The following is an 18272-nucleotide window of genomic DNA, read 5'->3' on the forward strand; positions in this document are numbered from 1 at the left end:
GATAGTACCCAATGACTTATGGCGCAATCAATCAAGGTGGCTTTCTGATGAAGAGTTCAGAAACCCTGATTAAGTGTTGCAGGTTCATATGGTAGATCCTGTTTGATCCGTAAAAGTACTGAAGTAGATGTGTTAAGACGTCTGAGGGGAAGAGGTAGTCTCTTTCGCCAGACAATGGGTGTGCTGCACACACGCTCCACAGCGGCTGTGAGAAGAGACTATGGAAGAGGAACCTATGATGAGGCTGATGAAACAGTTCCAATTTTCACTCCTTCTTTAAACAGAGCTCACACAGAAGGCCGGCTTAATGCAATGTTCAACATTTTACTTAATCGTCACTGGGTAGCACACAAACAGATCATGATAGTTCCAGCAATAACATATTGGTCAAGCACAACCATAGAGCAATGGCACAGTTACAATCAAGCTGATTGGACAGCGTCTCCCTGTGCTGTCCCAGTAAACAATCTAGCCTCGACAAAAGGCCCTGGATATATGCATTAATCACAGCTCAATACTGGACACACTGCTACTTCTGAGGATCACATATTAAACAGTTACATTCTAAATCAAACCATGTTAAGAGAATGTTAAGCAATGCAAAAGTTAAGAATAGCAGACATGTTTCAGGAACAGAATTACAGGCGTAAACATGTGATTTGTTTTCTTATGTTATACATACAGAATATGTACCGGTATACTATACATACGGTGACCTAGAGAACAAAACAAAATGTAACACGCTTTGTGACAGCAGAAAAAGTCTGAATAAAAAATACTTCTAGGCTACTTCCGATGTGTATACTAAAGTTATCATTATTTCTCTGGTGTTCACTTGGCTAATGTGTACAGTAAAATCACTGACGTTCATGGTACAAATATTCCTGGCTTATTGTAGCTATGCCTCTAATGGTTTAAATACATAACTTTAAATATGATATGGTAAAATCTGTATATAAAATCACAACGCGTTTTGGTTCAGCACATCAGGAAACAATCTGGTAATCTCTGAGTTAAGTGGATTGGAAAAGATCTTAGAAAACAGAATATCATTACAGATAAGATCAATTAACCACCAAATTTGGATAGACATTAAGGGGAAAAAACATCAGTCGTCTGCTGAGGGGATAATTTGTAATAAAATCAGAAATAGGGTAAAACATTTCCTCATCAGGCTCTGAGATCATAATCTGTCCACAAGCCTATCGGTCATCTCTTTGTACTATCACAGTTTGTGACTGTCTCTTAAGATAAGATCTAGTTGCGGTCGCTCAGGGGCCAAAAAGGACGGTCTTGATGTAGGCGACCGTGGTAAAGTTGAGCAACATGGCCACATGCTCATTCCCCTCCAGCTCAAGCATATGGACAGGCTGATTCTGGTGGCCTATCCAACGCTTGCACTGGGTGGCACTCAGCAGGTTGACCGTCCCATCCCCATCTCCAAGAATCAGGGTGGGGTCTGTTTCAGGAAAGTTGGTGTAGATGAAACCCTCCGCTGTAGGCACTCCACTGCCGTACAGACAATGTATGGCCACCCCGGGGGGCTCCAGTGCACTGACCAGTGGCGCAGTGTCTTGACGCATCTCCCAGCCATCTTCGAAGTCAATATCCTTGAAGAAGCGCTGGTAGTCCTTCACGGTATAGTTGGTGGTGGGTGTTTTGATCAGGATCTGGTCAGCGGGCCAGGAATGTGCGTATGGGAACAGCCATATAGTTGAGACTGCAGAGCGCTGCTGTGAGCGGATTTTTAGTGAACTGATGACTGGAATACGGTTATTATCACCTGCAAGGAAAGACACAATATAAACCAATGCAATAGTTAATATAAAGTACATGGTTGCTAGACATTATGATTGGTATGCAGCCCACAGCAGCTCCACTATTGTGTCTCTGACTCCTATGTAATTCATGCCAAAAGGCATACTCAGACTCTTACCAGAAGCCACAACTCTCATGGTTTTGGCCACTCCAGCCCAAGGAGCACCCAGGGACACAAAGGCCTTGATGTAGAAATCCTTCCAGGCCTGGGGCTGATGGTTCAGGAAATACAAGGTGTACATGTTCCCCATGCTGTGGGCAATCAGGACAACCGGACCCCCAGCCTTCTCTGCCATCTCTTCAATCATCTGTTGCAGACTCAAGAAGTAGGCCTTGTTCTCATCTGTCAATCATATAAAAGCAAGGGGGAAAACATGCATGAGGCTGGTCATTCTAAACTACTGCGATTCCTATAACAATATTTTAAAGCAAATATTTAATACATCTAAAAAGGTCTAAATTGACATTCTGTTTCTCTATTAAAATGTTGATTATAATTCCAATGACTAGATACAAAGTAATACATCTTACAGGCTATAAACTACCCGACAACACTATAAAGGTTGGTGGCAATAACACATAGCTAGCTCCAAACACAAGGACATGCAATTCATCCAAAGATCTGTTGCCAACAAGCTCGGTTCATCAGACTGCAATTGTAACAGAATGAAATGGACTGTAAGGGGTGTAGGCTACTTACTTGGAGCCTTACGCCAGTCATACGGAGCCCCTCGAACATCGTCATCTCTTGTATATCCCCATTCCACCAGCGCCTGCACTATGGTGAAGAAATACATACCTGCAAAACAAACAATAGTAGCTTAGTCAAACCCACACACAAGCAAAGCGAGATACTCCCACTATTAGAGAGACCGTTGAATAGCTACTTTAGGCACGCTACTATGGGCCCACTCACCAACACTGCGCTTGCTGGGGTCAAGGTATTCCAGAGGGAAGGTCTGTCCAAAGCCAGGCACCCTAACATCTACCCCCGGAGGAGCTTCTGTCTGCCTTGTTGTGCGGTTGTAAATCAGTCTAATACACAGACAGATGGACAGACAGATGCAAGAATATTAGAAAAGTTAATTACAATGACATTACAGTATATATATTAAGTATTATGAAGATGACATGGGATAGAACTGGAAACTTTCCCTTCCCTTAATTCATGAGTTGTTCCTGAAATAAAGCCACAGCACACTGACATGTTGTAGTTATTTTGGTTAGAGACCCAACTGGAAACACCTGTTAGAATTAATTTCAGTATCGAGGGCTGCACCTGCGGGTCCCGACAGAGATCATTGCGGTGCAGTCAGCATTTTTCATGCTGTGGTTGGGAGCAGGCGGTCAGACAGAACTTTGGAATTAAAATACTTTTGTTGTCCCACAGATTACTTGAAAACGGACGTCTCTGCTTTGTATGCGTTAGCCACTCTCAGAATTCACAAGTTAAGTAGCCTACCTCTCCTCTACTAGTTGGGCGTGCGAGATCAAGTGCACCTAGTATACAGTGCCTTCGGAAAGTATTCAGATCCCTTGACTTTTTCCACATTTTGTTACGTTATGGCTTTTTTCTAAAATGGATCAAAAAATTAAAAAATTAAGCCATCTAATACCCCATAATGACAAAGCGAAAACAGGTTTTTAGATATTTTTGCAAATTTATAAGAAAAGAAAAAAAAAACGTATTTACATAAGTATTCCTTTGCTATGAGACTCAAAATTGAGCTCAGGTGCATCCTGTTTCCATTGATCATCCTTGATGTTTCTACAACTTGATTGGAGTCCACCTCTGGTAAATTCAATTGATTGGACATTATATAGACAGGTGTGTGCCTTTCCAAATCAAGGTCCCACAGTTGACAGTGCATGTCAGAGCAAAAACCAAGCCATGAGGTTTAAGGAATTGTCCATAGAGCTCCGAGACAGGATTGTGTCAAGGCACAGATCTGGGGAAGGGTACCAAAAATGTTCTGCAGCATTGAAGGTCCCAAAGAACACTGTGGCCTCCATCATTCTTAAATGGAAGAAGGTTGGAACCACCAAGACTCTTCCTAGAGCTGGCCGTCCGGCCAAACAGCAATCGGGGGAGAAGGGCCAGGGAGGTGACCAAGAACCCGATGGTCACTCTAACAGAGCTCTAGAGTTCCTCTGTGGAGATGGGAGAACCTTCCAGAAGGACAACCATCTCTGCAGCACTCGACCAATCAGGCCTTTATGGTAGAGTGGCCAGACGGAAGCCACTCCTCAGTAAAAGGCACGTGACAGCCCACTTGGCGTTTGCCAAAAGGCACCTAAAGGACTCTCAGACCATGAGAAACAAGATTCTCTGGTCTGATGAAACCAAGATTGAACTCTTTGTCTTGAATGCTAAGTGTCACGTCTGGAGGAAACCTGGCACCATCCCTACGGTGAAGCATGGTGGTGGCAGCATCATGCTGTGGGGATGTTTTTCAGAGGCAGGGACTAGGAGACTAGTCAGGATCGAGGCAAAGATGAACGGAGCAAAGTACAGAGAGATCCTTGATGAAAACCTGCTCCAGAGCGCTCAGGACCTCAGACTGGGGTGAAGGTTCACCTTCCAACAGGACAACGACCCTAAGCACACAGCCAAGACAATGCAGGAGTGGCTTCGGGACAAGTCTCTGAATGTCCTTGAGTGGCCCAGCCAGAGACCTGATCAAACATCTCTGGAGAGACCTGAAAATAGCTGTACAGCAACCCTCCCCATCCAACCTGACAGAGCTTGAGAGGATCTGCAGAGAGGAATGAGAGAAACTCCCCAAATACAAGCTTGTAGCATCATACCCAAGAAGACTTGAGGCTGTATTTGCTGCCAAAGGTGCTTCAATAAAGTACTGAGTAAAGGGTCTGAATACTTATGTAAATGTTATATTTCCATTTCAAAAATTTCTAAAAACCTGTTTTTGCTTTGTTATTATGGAGTATTGTGTGTAGATTGAGGGGGAAAAAACAATTTAATCCCGTTTTGAATAAGATTAATGTAACAAAATGTGGAAAAAGTCACCGTATGTGTGGTCTCAATGACAGAGTAGGTTTCCTACGCATGGTATAGAATCACGTGGCAGTTATCTTTCCAAATAAGTTAAATATGATTAGACTATAGTTTACTACAGTGTCTGTAAATAAATCTTGGTAATGGAAAGAAGTGGAGGGTGCTCAACCAAAGTGAGTCGAGATGAAATCCAAAAATGTGATCATCATTGAAAAGGAAAAGGCACAACGCATGCATAGGCTACCATGGTGAACGAGCATTGCGCCTTGTCATTTTCAATAAATATTGATTACCTAGTTATTTGTCACTGCCTTCAAATCGTCCTCCTTAACAACCTGGTCTCAGAGCACTTTGTTTTATTCTGTATGTAAATCCGTACACTCCATTTAGTATGATATGTTACGTTTCGTATGGTATGTATTAATTTGTGTATGTCCATCAACCATTTCGTATGAAATGTTACGAATTTGCAAAACATAAAATGTTTCGAATTTGCTAAGGTTTAAGTTTAGGAGTTAGGTTAAAGGGTTAAGGTCAGAGTTAGGGGAAGGGGAAGGGTTAGCTAAAAGGGTTAAGGTTAGGGGAAGGGTTAGCTAACATGCTAAGTAGTTGTAAAGTAGCTAAAAAGTTGTAAGTAGTTAAAGTTTCTAATTAGCTCAAATGTTAAAGTTGTCCTTGAGATTTGAACTCGCAAATGTTTTGCCAACTGGTTGTACACTATGGCTTCACTATTAAATAAACTATAAGCTCTGAGAGACAGACTAATTGTTGAAAACATATTGATTACAAAGAAGGGGATTCAAAGGTCAGTTTGTACAATGGTCAGAAGATAACCTATTCAACCTTAAAAAAAAAACAGAATTATCGCTCATGCCTACTCAGCCAGCTGCTTAGTAGTATTAAACTAGTATTATTTTATTATTAATATCAAGTTGCCAGTAGTAGAGATGCTATCAGTAGCTTTTTTTTTTTTTTTTTTTTTTTTTTAAGTCATTTAGCAGACGCTCTTATCCAGAGCGACTTACAGGAGCAATTAGGGTTAAGTGCCTTGCTCAAGGGCACATCGACAGATTTTTCACCTAGTCGGCTCGGGGATTAGAACCAGCAACCTTTCAGTTACTGGCACAACGCTCTTAACCACTAAGCCACCTGCCACCCCAGCTTTCTACCGAGCTCATATTAATCAAATACTCCCAATCATCCGCTTTTCCACCTCACATAGCACTAAGTGCTAACCTTATGTTGTCGATCCAGCAGTCGATGGCCACCGGCACCAGCAGTTCCAGGTTGAGCCATAATGTGAAATAGACATCAGTCTTCTTGTAGCAGATGTAGTGAACCACGCTGGGCTTGTCCAGCTTGGCCTCCAACTGGTTCCCTAGGTCTCCAGGAACTGTGGGACAATACAATATGATGATGATGAGGATGGCCAATCAAAGACTGGCAAAAGGCAGAACACTATCAATTTAGAGTGTGATACAGGTGATGAGTTATTAACATTTATTAATACACTGGATAACTCCTCAGCCCTCCTCTCTAAACCCTATTTCTGGAACTATATGAGACAAAACTCATGTTTGTGGGGTCTTTTAGAATGGAGAGATTAGTGTTTACTCTGGCCAGATTTAGATTTCAACATGTGAGGCTGTGACTACATACAACGTTTAATGACCCTGAGTCAACCACAAGTTAAAAGCCGTAACCAGAAAGGAAACCTTGGGGCAAACTTCACTGACTGCTATCACTGCCATGAATGGAGACATGCTAGGGTTGTAACTCGCCAAACAGAAGATAAGGCAGTGAGATACCCTTTGTTGAAACACAGAACAGACTACTCATTTCTAGGCTTGCAATATATGTATTTTTATCCTCAAATGTATTATGAAGCTGTGGAAGTAATTAAAAGGTGATATAAGACAGAAAACAGCATTAGGCCTATTACAATTTGGTTAAATAGTAACAGTAGATAGATACATTGTAGCGCGTGGGAAACATGTTGGCAAACAAAGTGTCTGGGTCACATTTTGTTCCTTCCATTTGCCAGTCATATGACCAACTCGAGCCTAGCCTGCCTGAATCATTCTACTCATGAGTAAACAATCGGAGACCTAGCTGCATTGTAAAGTTGGAGTAAGAAATGTAATGTGCACAAGGATAGATTATTGACCAACAAAAGTTATAACGACGGTATTTTATATTAGCTAGTTTTTACCCCATCTCTAATTAAGGAAATAAACAATGCCTTGCTGTTCATCGAGAGACATCTCAAATCAAATCTGATTCTGAGTAACAGGTCAAGCTTCAGTTTCTGCTAACTAGCCTACCTGTCTGATGACGTTTGCCTCGCCAGCTTCTTGGCTATCTCTGTTACACAGTTTAACTTTTAGATGTGTGTGTATTGTTGTGAATTGTTAGATACTATTGCACTGTTGGAGCTAGGAACACAAGCATTTCGCTACAACCGCAATAACATCTGCTAAATATGTGTATGTGATCAATAAAATGTGATTTGATTTGAATAAATAAAAATAGAAGAGCTAACGTTAGATACAACCAAGATAAACAAGTGTCACTTACTTAGGACTACGGGAGGTCTTTCTAATCGACATGACTTGCCCGTGAGACATTTATCCAATGTTCTGCAGTTGATGTATGGTGCCAAAAACAACAACAAACACAGCTGAACGAGCGCTGGGATAGTCAACCCACAGGATACCATTTCTCCCATTCATAACGCTGTTTCCCCTGATGAGGAAATGTGGGTGTTTATCTAGACGAATAAATCCCTTTGCTAACACACGTTTCACAACATGACAACAAAACTGCGCAGATGTTGAAGGCAGGGGTGCAACAGATAATTTATCAACCTATCGACCATCTTCTTCTTGTTCTTATTCTATGGTATTATGGCGGTCCGCAAACAACGTTAAAGGTGCATGCCGCCACCTATTGGATGGGGTGAAAACGGTTAAACTTGAACGCAAAATAATAGGGAGAAGGGAAAGGTGAAAAAAATATACAGTTCTTATAATATTCAAAAGTAAACAAAAACTATAGTCCTTCAGTCAGATTCAAATATATTTTCAGATCCCTACACAGGCTCAGGAACCTGGGAGGGGGGAACCTCTTCATTCAGTATTCCCTGTAACATTTGGGCTGTAAAGTCCTGGAGACCCGAGAAATATTTTTGCCACCTTCACAATGATGTCTAGCTTCTTTGATTTTGTGTTAGTTTGACTAGCGCAATTTTTCACTTGCGCTATAAACACAACAAAGTCCACCTTCTTCACTGTTAGTGTGTTGGGATCCTTCTCCTGAACGACATACACTGCAGGCTGTGGGACATCCCTATTGACCATCAGACAGCTAAAACCTTATTATAAACTGGGTAGTTTGGCTCCTGGATGCTGATTGGCTGAAAGCCATGGTATATCAGACAATATACCACAGGTATGACGCAAAATTACTTGTTTACTGTTCTAATTATGTTGGTAACCAGTTTACAATAGCAATAAGGCACGGTGGAGGTTTGTACTATATGGCCAATATACCACAGCTAAGGGCTGTATCCAGGCACTCCACGTTGGGTCGTGCTTTAGAACAGCCATTAGCTGTGGTATACTGGCCATATACCACACCCCCTCAGGCCTTATTGCTTAATTATACCTCAGTGATTAAAACCCCCACTAATCAAGGGCAATGTGAACTTACCTATTACAGGACGTTTTTCTGATTTAAAATCACAAACATTATACATTTATTGAAAATAACTAACAATATATTATTGAAATCTATTAACAAAGAGCGATGTACTTTTTTTTACTATAATGATACAACAATAGTATTAATGGTTTTAAACTACTGTCAACTCTTTTGAAGATAACATTTTCACATTGACCTGTCCATTTTTTACAGGGCCACAGTGTCCCCCGACCCCCACTGTCTCAGTCCCCAGTATCTATGCTGCAATAGCCTACATGTCTAGGCTGTTCTAGCTGGTGTTCTAGCTGTTCCTGTTACTTTTGTTAGTCAGGAATTGAACAGTATATATTGTAGAAATTTAGAGTGCTTCCCAAAATAAATAGAAATTGGTGGCAATACTCCATAATTGTTGTTCCACTTAATATTTATTCAAGCCATTGGGCAATGATCATTCTAAATTTGAAGAACACTCAAAAAAGTTATCATGTTATTGTGCAAGCAATCCTTATGGATCCATTGGCAACATATGAGAGACATCTTGAACACATTTTAACAATACTATGCATTCAAAGGAGTTGTTAGTACATTTTCATTTGCAGTCAATGCGACAAGCTGTGGCCTTTATGTATGTATTTTCTCCCAAAAAAAGTTGTATGGGATAAACCAATTGTGTCTTACTCCCACAGAAATGAGAATCCTATTGGCAACTGAATTAAACACTGGGGCAATTCAGTTGTAAATGTTTCATCAGAATTGATTTGGCATCAATAGATGGCACCTTAGTACAATAAGGATTTGATTCTTGAATTTTATATGCAATGTATACAACAGTATTTACCATTTACTGAGACGTGTTTGGTTTATGCATCTTCTGAAAATTACATCATTTACCAGGCTGAAAGGCAGATGTGCATCATACAGCATTGACACCTGCCGGGCCATAGACCTAACTAGCATTTGCGTTAACTATTTCACAAATATCCTAACAAATGTATCATCATTAAAAAAATCCTTATCACATACAGTCAAAAAAAAACTGGCACAACAATCTACATATATATAATTTACAAATGCATTGTTCTCAATGACAAAGTCATATAATAATATAATATAATATGCCATTTAGCAGACGCTTTTATCCAAAGCGACTTACAGTCATGCGTGCATACATTTTTGTGTATGGGTGGTCCCGGGGATCAAACCCACTACCCTGGCGTTACAAGCGCCGTGCTCTACCAGCTGAGCTGCTATGGTGATACCAATGCATTATTGGCCACAGAATGTAACTGTGACTGCTGTGCTAACCAAACTGTATTCACTCTCTCCCTATCTTTCTCTATCTTCCCCTCTCTATATCTCTCTTCCCCCACTCTCCCCACCTCTCAGCAAGTTAATAAGTTGTTTCTGGGGGAGTGTCAGGAAGCAGCGCTGTCTCTCTCCCTGAGCTTCTCTGTTCATCTGGGATGTGCTGCAGAACCACAGCGAGATATATACATTACCAGTCAAAAGTTTGGACACACCTACTCATTCAAGGGTTTTTCTTTATTTTTACTATTTTCTACATTGTAGAATAATAGTGAAGACATCAAAACTATGAAATAACACATATGAAATCATGTAGTAACCAAAAAAGTGTTAAACAAATCAAAATATATTTTATATTTGTGATTCTTTAAAGTAGCCACCCTTTGCCTTGATGACAGCTTTCCACACTCTTGGCATTCTCTCAACCAGCTTCATGAGGAATGCTTTTCCAACAGTCTTGAAGGAGTTCCCACATATGCTGAGAACTTGTTGGCTGCTTTCCCTTCACTCTGCGTTCCAACTCATCCCAAACCATCTCAATTGGGTTGAGGTCGGGTGATTGTGGAGGCCAGGTCATCTGATGCAGCACTCCATCACTCTCCTTCTTGGTCAAATAGCCCTTACACAGCCTGGAGGTGTGTTTTGGGTTATTGTCCTGTTGTAAAAATAAGTCCCACTAAGTGCAAACCAGATGGGATGGCGTATCGCTGCAGAATGCTGTGGTAGCCATGCTGGTTAAGTGTGCCTTGAATTCGAAATAAATCGCAATTTCTCTCTCTCTAACTCTTCCCCTCCCCCATCGAGTCTGTCCTCAGTGCTCTGGCAGGATGTAAAATGCTGAGGGAGCTGTCGAAGATGTAGAGTGAGACAGAGACCAAGTTTTCAATGAAGGAGTTAGCTCAGAAGTTTGACAACCTGGCCAAAGGTAGGTTAGCTTTTTTCTTTGCTAAAGAAAAGTTACAGGGTAATGCAGACTACTGATATGTGCTGCAGCGTTTTTGACTAACAAGTGTTGAGTGTTAACCCCTTCCTCTCTCTCTCTCTCTAGAAGTGTTCAGTGACTGCTACCAGAGCAGTGAGAGCCACTTCTTCACCCTCCTTTTAAGGAAGTCTCCCATGTGGGGCGGAGCTACCTGTCTGCAGATGGCCACCGCTGCCGACACCCGCCTCTTATTCAGCCACCACTAGTGGTGTAAAGTACTTAAGTAAAAATACTTCAAAGTACTACTTAAGTAGTTTTTTGGGGTATCTGTACTTTACCATTTCTATTTTTGACAACTTTTACTTCGCTACATTCCTAATAAAAATAATATACGTTTTACTCCATAAATTTTCCCTGACATCCAAAAGTACTCGTTACATTTTGAATGCTTAGCAGGACAGGAAAATGGTCCGATTTATGCACTTATCAAGAGAACATACCTGGTCATCCCTACTGCCTCTGATCTGGCAGACTCACTAAATGCTTTGTTTGTAAATTATGTCTGAGTGTTGGAGTGTGTCCCTGGCTATCCATAAATAAACACGAAAATTGTTCCGTCTGGTTTGCTTAATATAATATAAGGAATTTGAAATTATTTATACTTTGACATACATTTACATTTACATTTTAGTCATTTAGCAGACGCTCTTATCCAGAGCGACTTACAGTTAGTGAGTGCATACATTATATTTTTTCATACTGGCCCCCCGTGGGAATCGAACCCACAACCCTGCCGTTGCAAACGCCGTGCTCTACCAACATCCCTGCCGGCCATTCCCTCCCCTACCCTGGACGACGCTGGGCCAATTGTGCGCCGCCCCATGGGTCTCCCGGTCGCGGCCGGCTACGACAGAGCCTGGATTCGAACCAGGATCTCTAGTGGCACAGCTAGCACTGCAATGGACAGTGCCTTAGACTGTGCTTAAGTATATTTTAGCAATTACATTTACTTTTGATACTGAAGTATATTTAAAACCAAATACTTTTAGACTTTTACCGTGTCACTTTCACTTGAGTCATTTTCTATTAAGGTATCTTTACTTTTACTCAACTTTGACAAAAAGGTACTTTTTCCACCATGGCAAGCAGGTCAGAACTAAACACATGGGTCAGAGGTCAGGGTGTGTGTGTGTGTGCATGCGTGCGGGTGTGTGTCTGTCTGTGTGTGTGTGTGTGCGTGCGTGTGTATGTCTGTGCGTGTGTGTGTGTATGTGTGTGGTTTGTCATTCCTCTTTATAAAACTAACCAGACCCTTAGATGTCCATAGTTTGTGTGATGGAACATGGAGGGTGGTTAATTGAAGTTTCTCAGGATTAACTCTCCTACATTTCTCTTGAAATGTTTGTAGAACAATACAGTGCCATCAGAAAGTATTAATACCCCTTGATTTATTCCACATTTTGTTGTCTTACAGCCTGAATTCAAAATGAATTCAAAAATAATCATTCTCACCCATCACTACACACATTACCCCATAATGACAATGTTGTTGAGCCATCCTCAGTTTTCTCCTATCACAGCCATTAAACTCTGTAACTGTTTTAAAGTCACCATTGGCCTCATGGTGAAATAGGTGTCTTTTTTTGCGAGGCATTGGAAAACCTCCCTGGCCTTTGTGGTTGAATCTGTGTTTGAAATTCACTGCTCGACTGAGGGACATTACAGCTAATTGTATGTGTGGTGTACAGAGATGAGGTAGTCATTCAAAAATCATGTTAAACACTATTATTGCACACAGAGTGAGTCCATGCAACTTATTATGTGAGTTGTTAAGCACATTTTTACTCATGAACTTATTTTAGGATTTCCATAACAAAGGGGTTGAATACTTATTGACTCAAGACATTTCAGCTTTTCATTTTTATTTTTAATGAAAAACATAATTCCACTTTCACATTATGGGGTATTGTGTGCCAGTGACAAAAAAATCTCAATTTTATCATTTTTAAATTCAGGCTGTAATACAACAAAATATGGAAAAAGTAAAGGGGTGTGAAAACGTTCTGAAGGCACTGTAAATATTAAATGGGAAGTGTTTTGTGTTGTACTGTTCAACCAAAAATGATTTCCTAATGGATACAATAAAGTCAATATCAAGCATTGTAATCAGTGCATTATGTCACCCTCAGGATTGAGAAGCTTATCTACATCCCACACCCAGAGGAGCCTTTAGGTCCCAGATGTTCCGGTTGCACCTGGGCAACACGCCCCACAACCTGAGTTACGGTGACCTGCGTAAGCTCGACAAGAAGAAAGAAGGCTAATCTGGGGCTGACATCAGCATCATTGTACGAGATGCCCTCATGCAGCCTGTCAGGAATGTGCAGTCAGCCACACACTTAAAAAAGGTAATTTATATACACATGATATAGGAACTCTATTGCAGTCGACTCTAGTACACCACACTAAAGGTGTATGTCTTTCTCTACTATTAAGGAGATTTAAGATAGTTTGTTGTTTGTAATGGTACTGTACAGTGTAGGTGGGAGGGCCATCACGTGCACCATCTCCCCAACATTTTACAGTGTAGATTTGGGAGGCTGATCCGGCAGGGGCTGGTCTTGCATGACAGGGGGGTCAGCAGGAAGTACATCAGTCTCATGGAATTCATAATCCTCTTCCTCATATCTTCCTTCCAGGATACTCTGGACCACGTTGAGCACCTTGCTATTGAATACTATTTCCAAGTGGGGCATGGCCCTGAACTCCTTGACATGGACAGGTTGTGCTTGCTTCCCTATCCAGCGCTTACATAGACCCATGCTAAGACTGTCCACTGTATCATCCCCATCTGCATACACATAGTCTATAGGGTCTACATTTGGGAACTGGTCATCATAAATATAGGTAACTGGTGTAGGCAGCCCCACACCATAGAAGCAGTATATCTCAACATCAGGAGGGGGCAGACCTGCGGTCAGGTTTCTGGTGTCTTCCCACATGAACCAGCCATCCTCAAAATCAATATCTTTGAAGAAGCGCTGGTAGTCCTGGTGGGTATAGTTGAATGAGGGTGTGGAGATGAAGGCGTGGTCTGCAGGCCATGCCTCTTCAAATGGAAGCATCCAGGGGTTTGTGGTGGTCATCCGTTGCTCCTCACGGATCTTGATGTTAGACACCATTGGGATGCCATCATTTTCACCTGCAGAGACAAATTATATGAAAACCTTTTTTCATTTTGCAATCTCCAGCCAATGTGTGACTCACCAAAGCAATCCAGACAAACCAGTCCTACCATCCTTTCAAGAAAATTAAGATGTGGGCATCATCTCAAGTAAAACGACTTTGCAATATGTAGTGATAACTGTCAATGTGATCTATGGGATAATAAGTTGTACTTCAGCAAGGTTTATCAGATTGTTTTAGGTTAAGTTATGTTTCTACTATGGGTGAGGTTGTTTCAATCTATCCACAGGATTGTGACATACAGTACCTGACGCTAGCACTCGAAGGGGCTTGACTGCTCCACCCCAGGGTGCACCGAGTGAAATGAAGCCTTTGATGTACTGGTCTTTCCAAGCCTGGGTCTGCTGATATAAGAAATAGAGGACATAATTGCTTCCCATGCTGTGTCCCAGGAGGTAAATTGGTTGTTGATACTCCTCATACATATCCTCAACCAGCTTCTTCAGTCGTGCAAAGTATTCATCTTGCTCATCTGATTAGTAGAGACAAATAGACACAGTCACATGATGTGTAAGCATGTTTGCACAAACAATTAATGCGTTGTACTTGTAATTTTGCTGACAGGAAATTGATTGTCAGTTGGATGGTTTGTGTGTTTATGTGTGTTTATGTCCATGATGTCACTTACTTGGAGCTATCCTCCAGTCGTATGGTGCTGCTCGGATGGTCTCATTGCGGACATATCCCATGTTGACCAAATGCGTAACCATAGTATGAAAATAACCTGGAAAAAGACAGATTTAATTTAATGTTATAATTAAAAATAAAACATTTACAGGAAAAGATGGCCTCATTATGGTTGTTCTCACCTGCCAGCTTGTTGGTGTCCAAGAACTCAACACTATATGTCTGTCCAAAACCAGGCACTCTCACTGTCACTCCTGCAGAATTCGAGGTCTTGCCAGTTGTCCTATTGTATACAATTCTGTAGCAGGAAATATGCAGTATGTACAGAATATTATTGCATAAAGAAATGATCCCAACCACTAAAATGGCCAACACTCAAAATCAAACTTGTGAAAATAGAGTTGTGGTTATATGCTGCTCTCTTACAGTGCATTTTTATTGATACAACAGTGAACAATTAGCAAATGCTTCATACGTGTATTAAGTTGAAATTAATGAATTAATGATCATATCTAAACAGAATTATGACATAGATTATATTCATTCTCCCCCTCACCTTATATTATCAATCCAACAGTCAATCCCAATTGGCATGAACATATTTAGGTCAATCCAGAGTGTGAAAAAGTCATCAGTCTTTTTGTAGCACATCCAATGCACAAGGCATGGCTTGTCAATCTTAGCCTCAAGTTGGTTTCCTAGGTTCCCTGGCACTGGTAAAAAGTGATAAATGTAGAACTTCTTGAACAAGTTAGATACAATCAGAACAGCTTGAATTCAAGTATTTGAAAAAGAGCATACAACAATGGTAGATGAGAAAGAAGAGGATAACAGGATTGTGTGATTTGTCCCATCAAACAGACACAAGACATTGACCAATCAAATAAATATATACAGTGCCTTGCAAAAGTATTCGTCCCCCTTGGCATTTTTCCTATTTTGTTGCATTACAACTGTAATTTAAAGGGATTTTTATTTGGATTTCAAAATAGTCCAAATTGGTGAAGTGAAATGAAAAAAAATAACTTGTTTCAAAAAATTCAAAATAAATAAATAACGGAAAAGTGGTGCGTGCATATGTATTCACCCCCTTTGCTATGAAGCCCCTAAATAAGATCTGGTGCAACCAATTACCTTCAGAAGTCACATAATTAGTTAAATAAAGTCCACCTGTGTGCAATCTATGTGTCACATAATCTGTCACATGATCTCAGTATATATACACCTGTTCTGAAAGGCCCCAGAGTCTGCAACACCACTAAGCAAGGGGCACCACCAAGCAAGCGGCACCATGAAGACCAAGGAGCTCTCCAAACAGGTCAGGGACAAAGTTGTGGAGAAGTACAGATCAGGGTTGGGTTATAAAAAAATATCCAAAACTTTTAACATCCCACGGAGCACCATTAAATCCATTATTAAAAAATGGAAAGAATACGGCACCACAACAAACCTGCCAAGAGAGGGCCGCCCACCAAAACTCACGGACCAGGCAAGGAGGGCATTAATCAGAGAGGCAACAAAGAGACCAAAGATAACCCTGAAGGAGCTGCAAAGCTCCACAGCGGAGATTGGAGTATCTGTCCATAGGACCACTTTAAGCCGTACACTCCACAGAGCTGGGCTTTACGGAAGAGTGGCCAGAAAAAAGCCATTGCTTAAAGAAAAAAATAAGCAAACACGTTTGGTGTTCGCCAAAAGGCATGTGGGAGACTCCCCAAACATATGGAAGAAGGTACTCTGGTCAGATGAGACTAATATTGAGCTTTTTGGCCATCAAGGAAAACGCTATGTCTGGCGCAAACCCAACACTTCTCATCACCCCGAGAACACCAACCCCACAGTGAAGCATGGTGGTGTCAGCATCATGCTGTGGGGATGTTTTTCATCGGCAGGGTCTGGGAAACTGGTCAGAATTGAAGGAATGATGGATGGCGCTAAATACAGGGAAATCCTTGAGGGAAACCTGTTTCAGTCTTCCAGAGATTTGAGACTGGGACGGAGGTTCACCTTCCAGCAGGACAATGACCCTAAGCATACTGCTAAAGCAACACTCGAGTGGTTTAAGGGGAAACATTTTAATGTCTTGGAATGGCCTAGTCAAAGCCCAGACCTCAATCCAATTAAGAATATGTGGTATGACTTAAAGATTGCTGTACACCAGCGGAACCCATCCAACTTGAAGGAGCTGGAGCAGTTTTGCCTTGAAGAATGGGCAAAAATCCAATGGCTAGATTTGCCAAGCTTATAGAGACATACCCCAAGAGACTTGCAGCTGTAATTGCTGCAAAAGGTGGCTCTACAAAGTATTGATTTTGGGGGGGATGAATAGTTATGCACGCTCAAGTTTTCTGTTTTTTTGTCTTATTTCTTGTTTGTTTCACAATACAAAATATTTTGCATCTTCAAAGTGGTAGGCATGTTGTGTAAATCAAATGATACAACCCCCCCCCCCCCCCAAATCAATTTTAATTCCAGGGTGAAAGGCAACAAAATAGGAAAAATGCCAAGGTGGGTGAATACTTTCGCAAGCCACTGTATATATATATATATCTGAGCCCCAACCCTTATCCAAGCTCTACCAGTTCCCCAACACAGCACCTCCTAGGACATCATGTATGGCATTCCTGCCCCCATAAAACATTTATTAACCCAACACTCTCCTCTCCAGGCAGATATGCTAGTTGTCCCCGCAAATGCTGAATTAGAATACCAGTATGCTCTTCACCCCAGTCCAGCCCTCAGCCATTGGCATTAGGAATCCTGTGTGGCTCAGTTGGTAGAACATGGCGCTTGCAAAGCCAGGGTTGTGGGTTTAATTCCCACAGGGGACTAGTATAAATGTAAATTGCTCTGGATAAGAGCGTCTACTAAATGATGTAAATATATATATCCCAGGACCATGCATTCACACCTGCTACTGAGTTAAAAAGCTAAATCATTGTAGATACCATAGATAACTGGCTTCCAGGCAGAACATCGACCTATCTTAACTACATTTTTGTCTTTCAGTATATAAGAAAGCCAACAATATTACAATCATATAAAACATTAACATAATCCAATGGCACAGTGTAATAGGCCTTTCACCTGCCAGGTCGCAGTTGTAAATTAGAACTCGTTCTCAACTGGCTTCCCTGGTTAAATAAAGGTTAAATAAAATAAAAAATAAATAAAATGTAACGTCACAGCAAACTAATCAAGAAATTGAAACGCTCACCTATAAGAACCGGCGGAGTGCTATTGTTTGCCACTTTGTTTTGAAGTTTGGCACTTGGTGGGAAGACCACATCGAAGAGCCAAAATCCAGTAGATTGCTGTAGCGCAAGGAATACTATAACGAGCACGGTACAGCAGTGTGCGTATCCCATTCTGTCCAAATCTTGACCAAATATTTCTTAAAGCTCAGAGTGTTGTCTCTCACTGGGTCAGGAGGATAACTGGCCTATTAATGCTGTGTGGGAGAGAGATGGGACGCGAAATCCGAGAGAAAAGGTGAGGTCAGTTATTCATCGTTGGAACGCACTTTCAAAGCGCTCCTCACAGCAGGAATAAAGGAGAAAACATCAACATGATACAGATCCGCATCTGTCCTACTGTAAGAGCAGCGGTGAGCTTCTACCGTGTATAAGTAATAAG

The 18272-nt window shown here is 41.3% G+C and overlaps 2 protein-coding genes across 2 annotated transcripts; both read right to left on the bottom strand.

Annotated features, from left to right (window-relative positions):
• Positions 1-304: 304 nt before the first annotated feature.
• LOC311137758 (lysosomal phospholipase A and acyltransferase-like) lies at positions 305-7734 on the bottom strand. Its single transcript, XM_084172338.1, has 6 exons — positions 7412-7734; positions 6071-6227; positions 2735-2853; positions 2519-2617; positions 1937-2161; positions 305-1783 (listed from the first exon to the last, which is right to left on the bottom strand). Exons 1-6 carry the CDS (start codon positions 7560-7562, stop codon positions 1272-1274), a joined length of 1263 nt encoding a protein of 420 aa, XP_084028464.1. The 5' UTR covers positions 7563-7734; the 3' UTR covers positions 305-1271.
• Positions 7735-12668: 4934 nt separating this feature from the next.
• LOC311137432 (phosphatidylcholine-sterol acyltransferase-like) lies at positions 12669-18269 on the bottom strand. The gene is made up of 6 exons (XM_084171928.1): positions 17854-18269; positions 15193-15349; positions 14819-14934; positions 14638-14733; positions 14257-14481; positions 12669-13965 (listed from the first exon to the last, which is right to left on the bottom strand). The coding sequence occupies exons 1-6, from the start codon at positions 18002-18004 to the stop codon at positions 13343-13345; spliced, it is 1368 nt and encodes a 455-aa protein (XP_084028054.1). The 5' UTR covers positions 18005-18269; the 3' UTR covers positions 12669-13342.
• Between the last annotated feature and the right edge of the window lie 3 nt (positions 18270-18272).

This window comes from Coregonus lavaretus (genome assembly GCF_964263955.1).
Source record: "Coregonus lavaretus genome assembly, chromosome: 11".
NCBI classification, from domain to species: Eukaryota; Metazoa; Chordata; class Actinopteri; order Salmoniformes; family Salmonidae; genus Coregonus; species Coregonus lavaretus.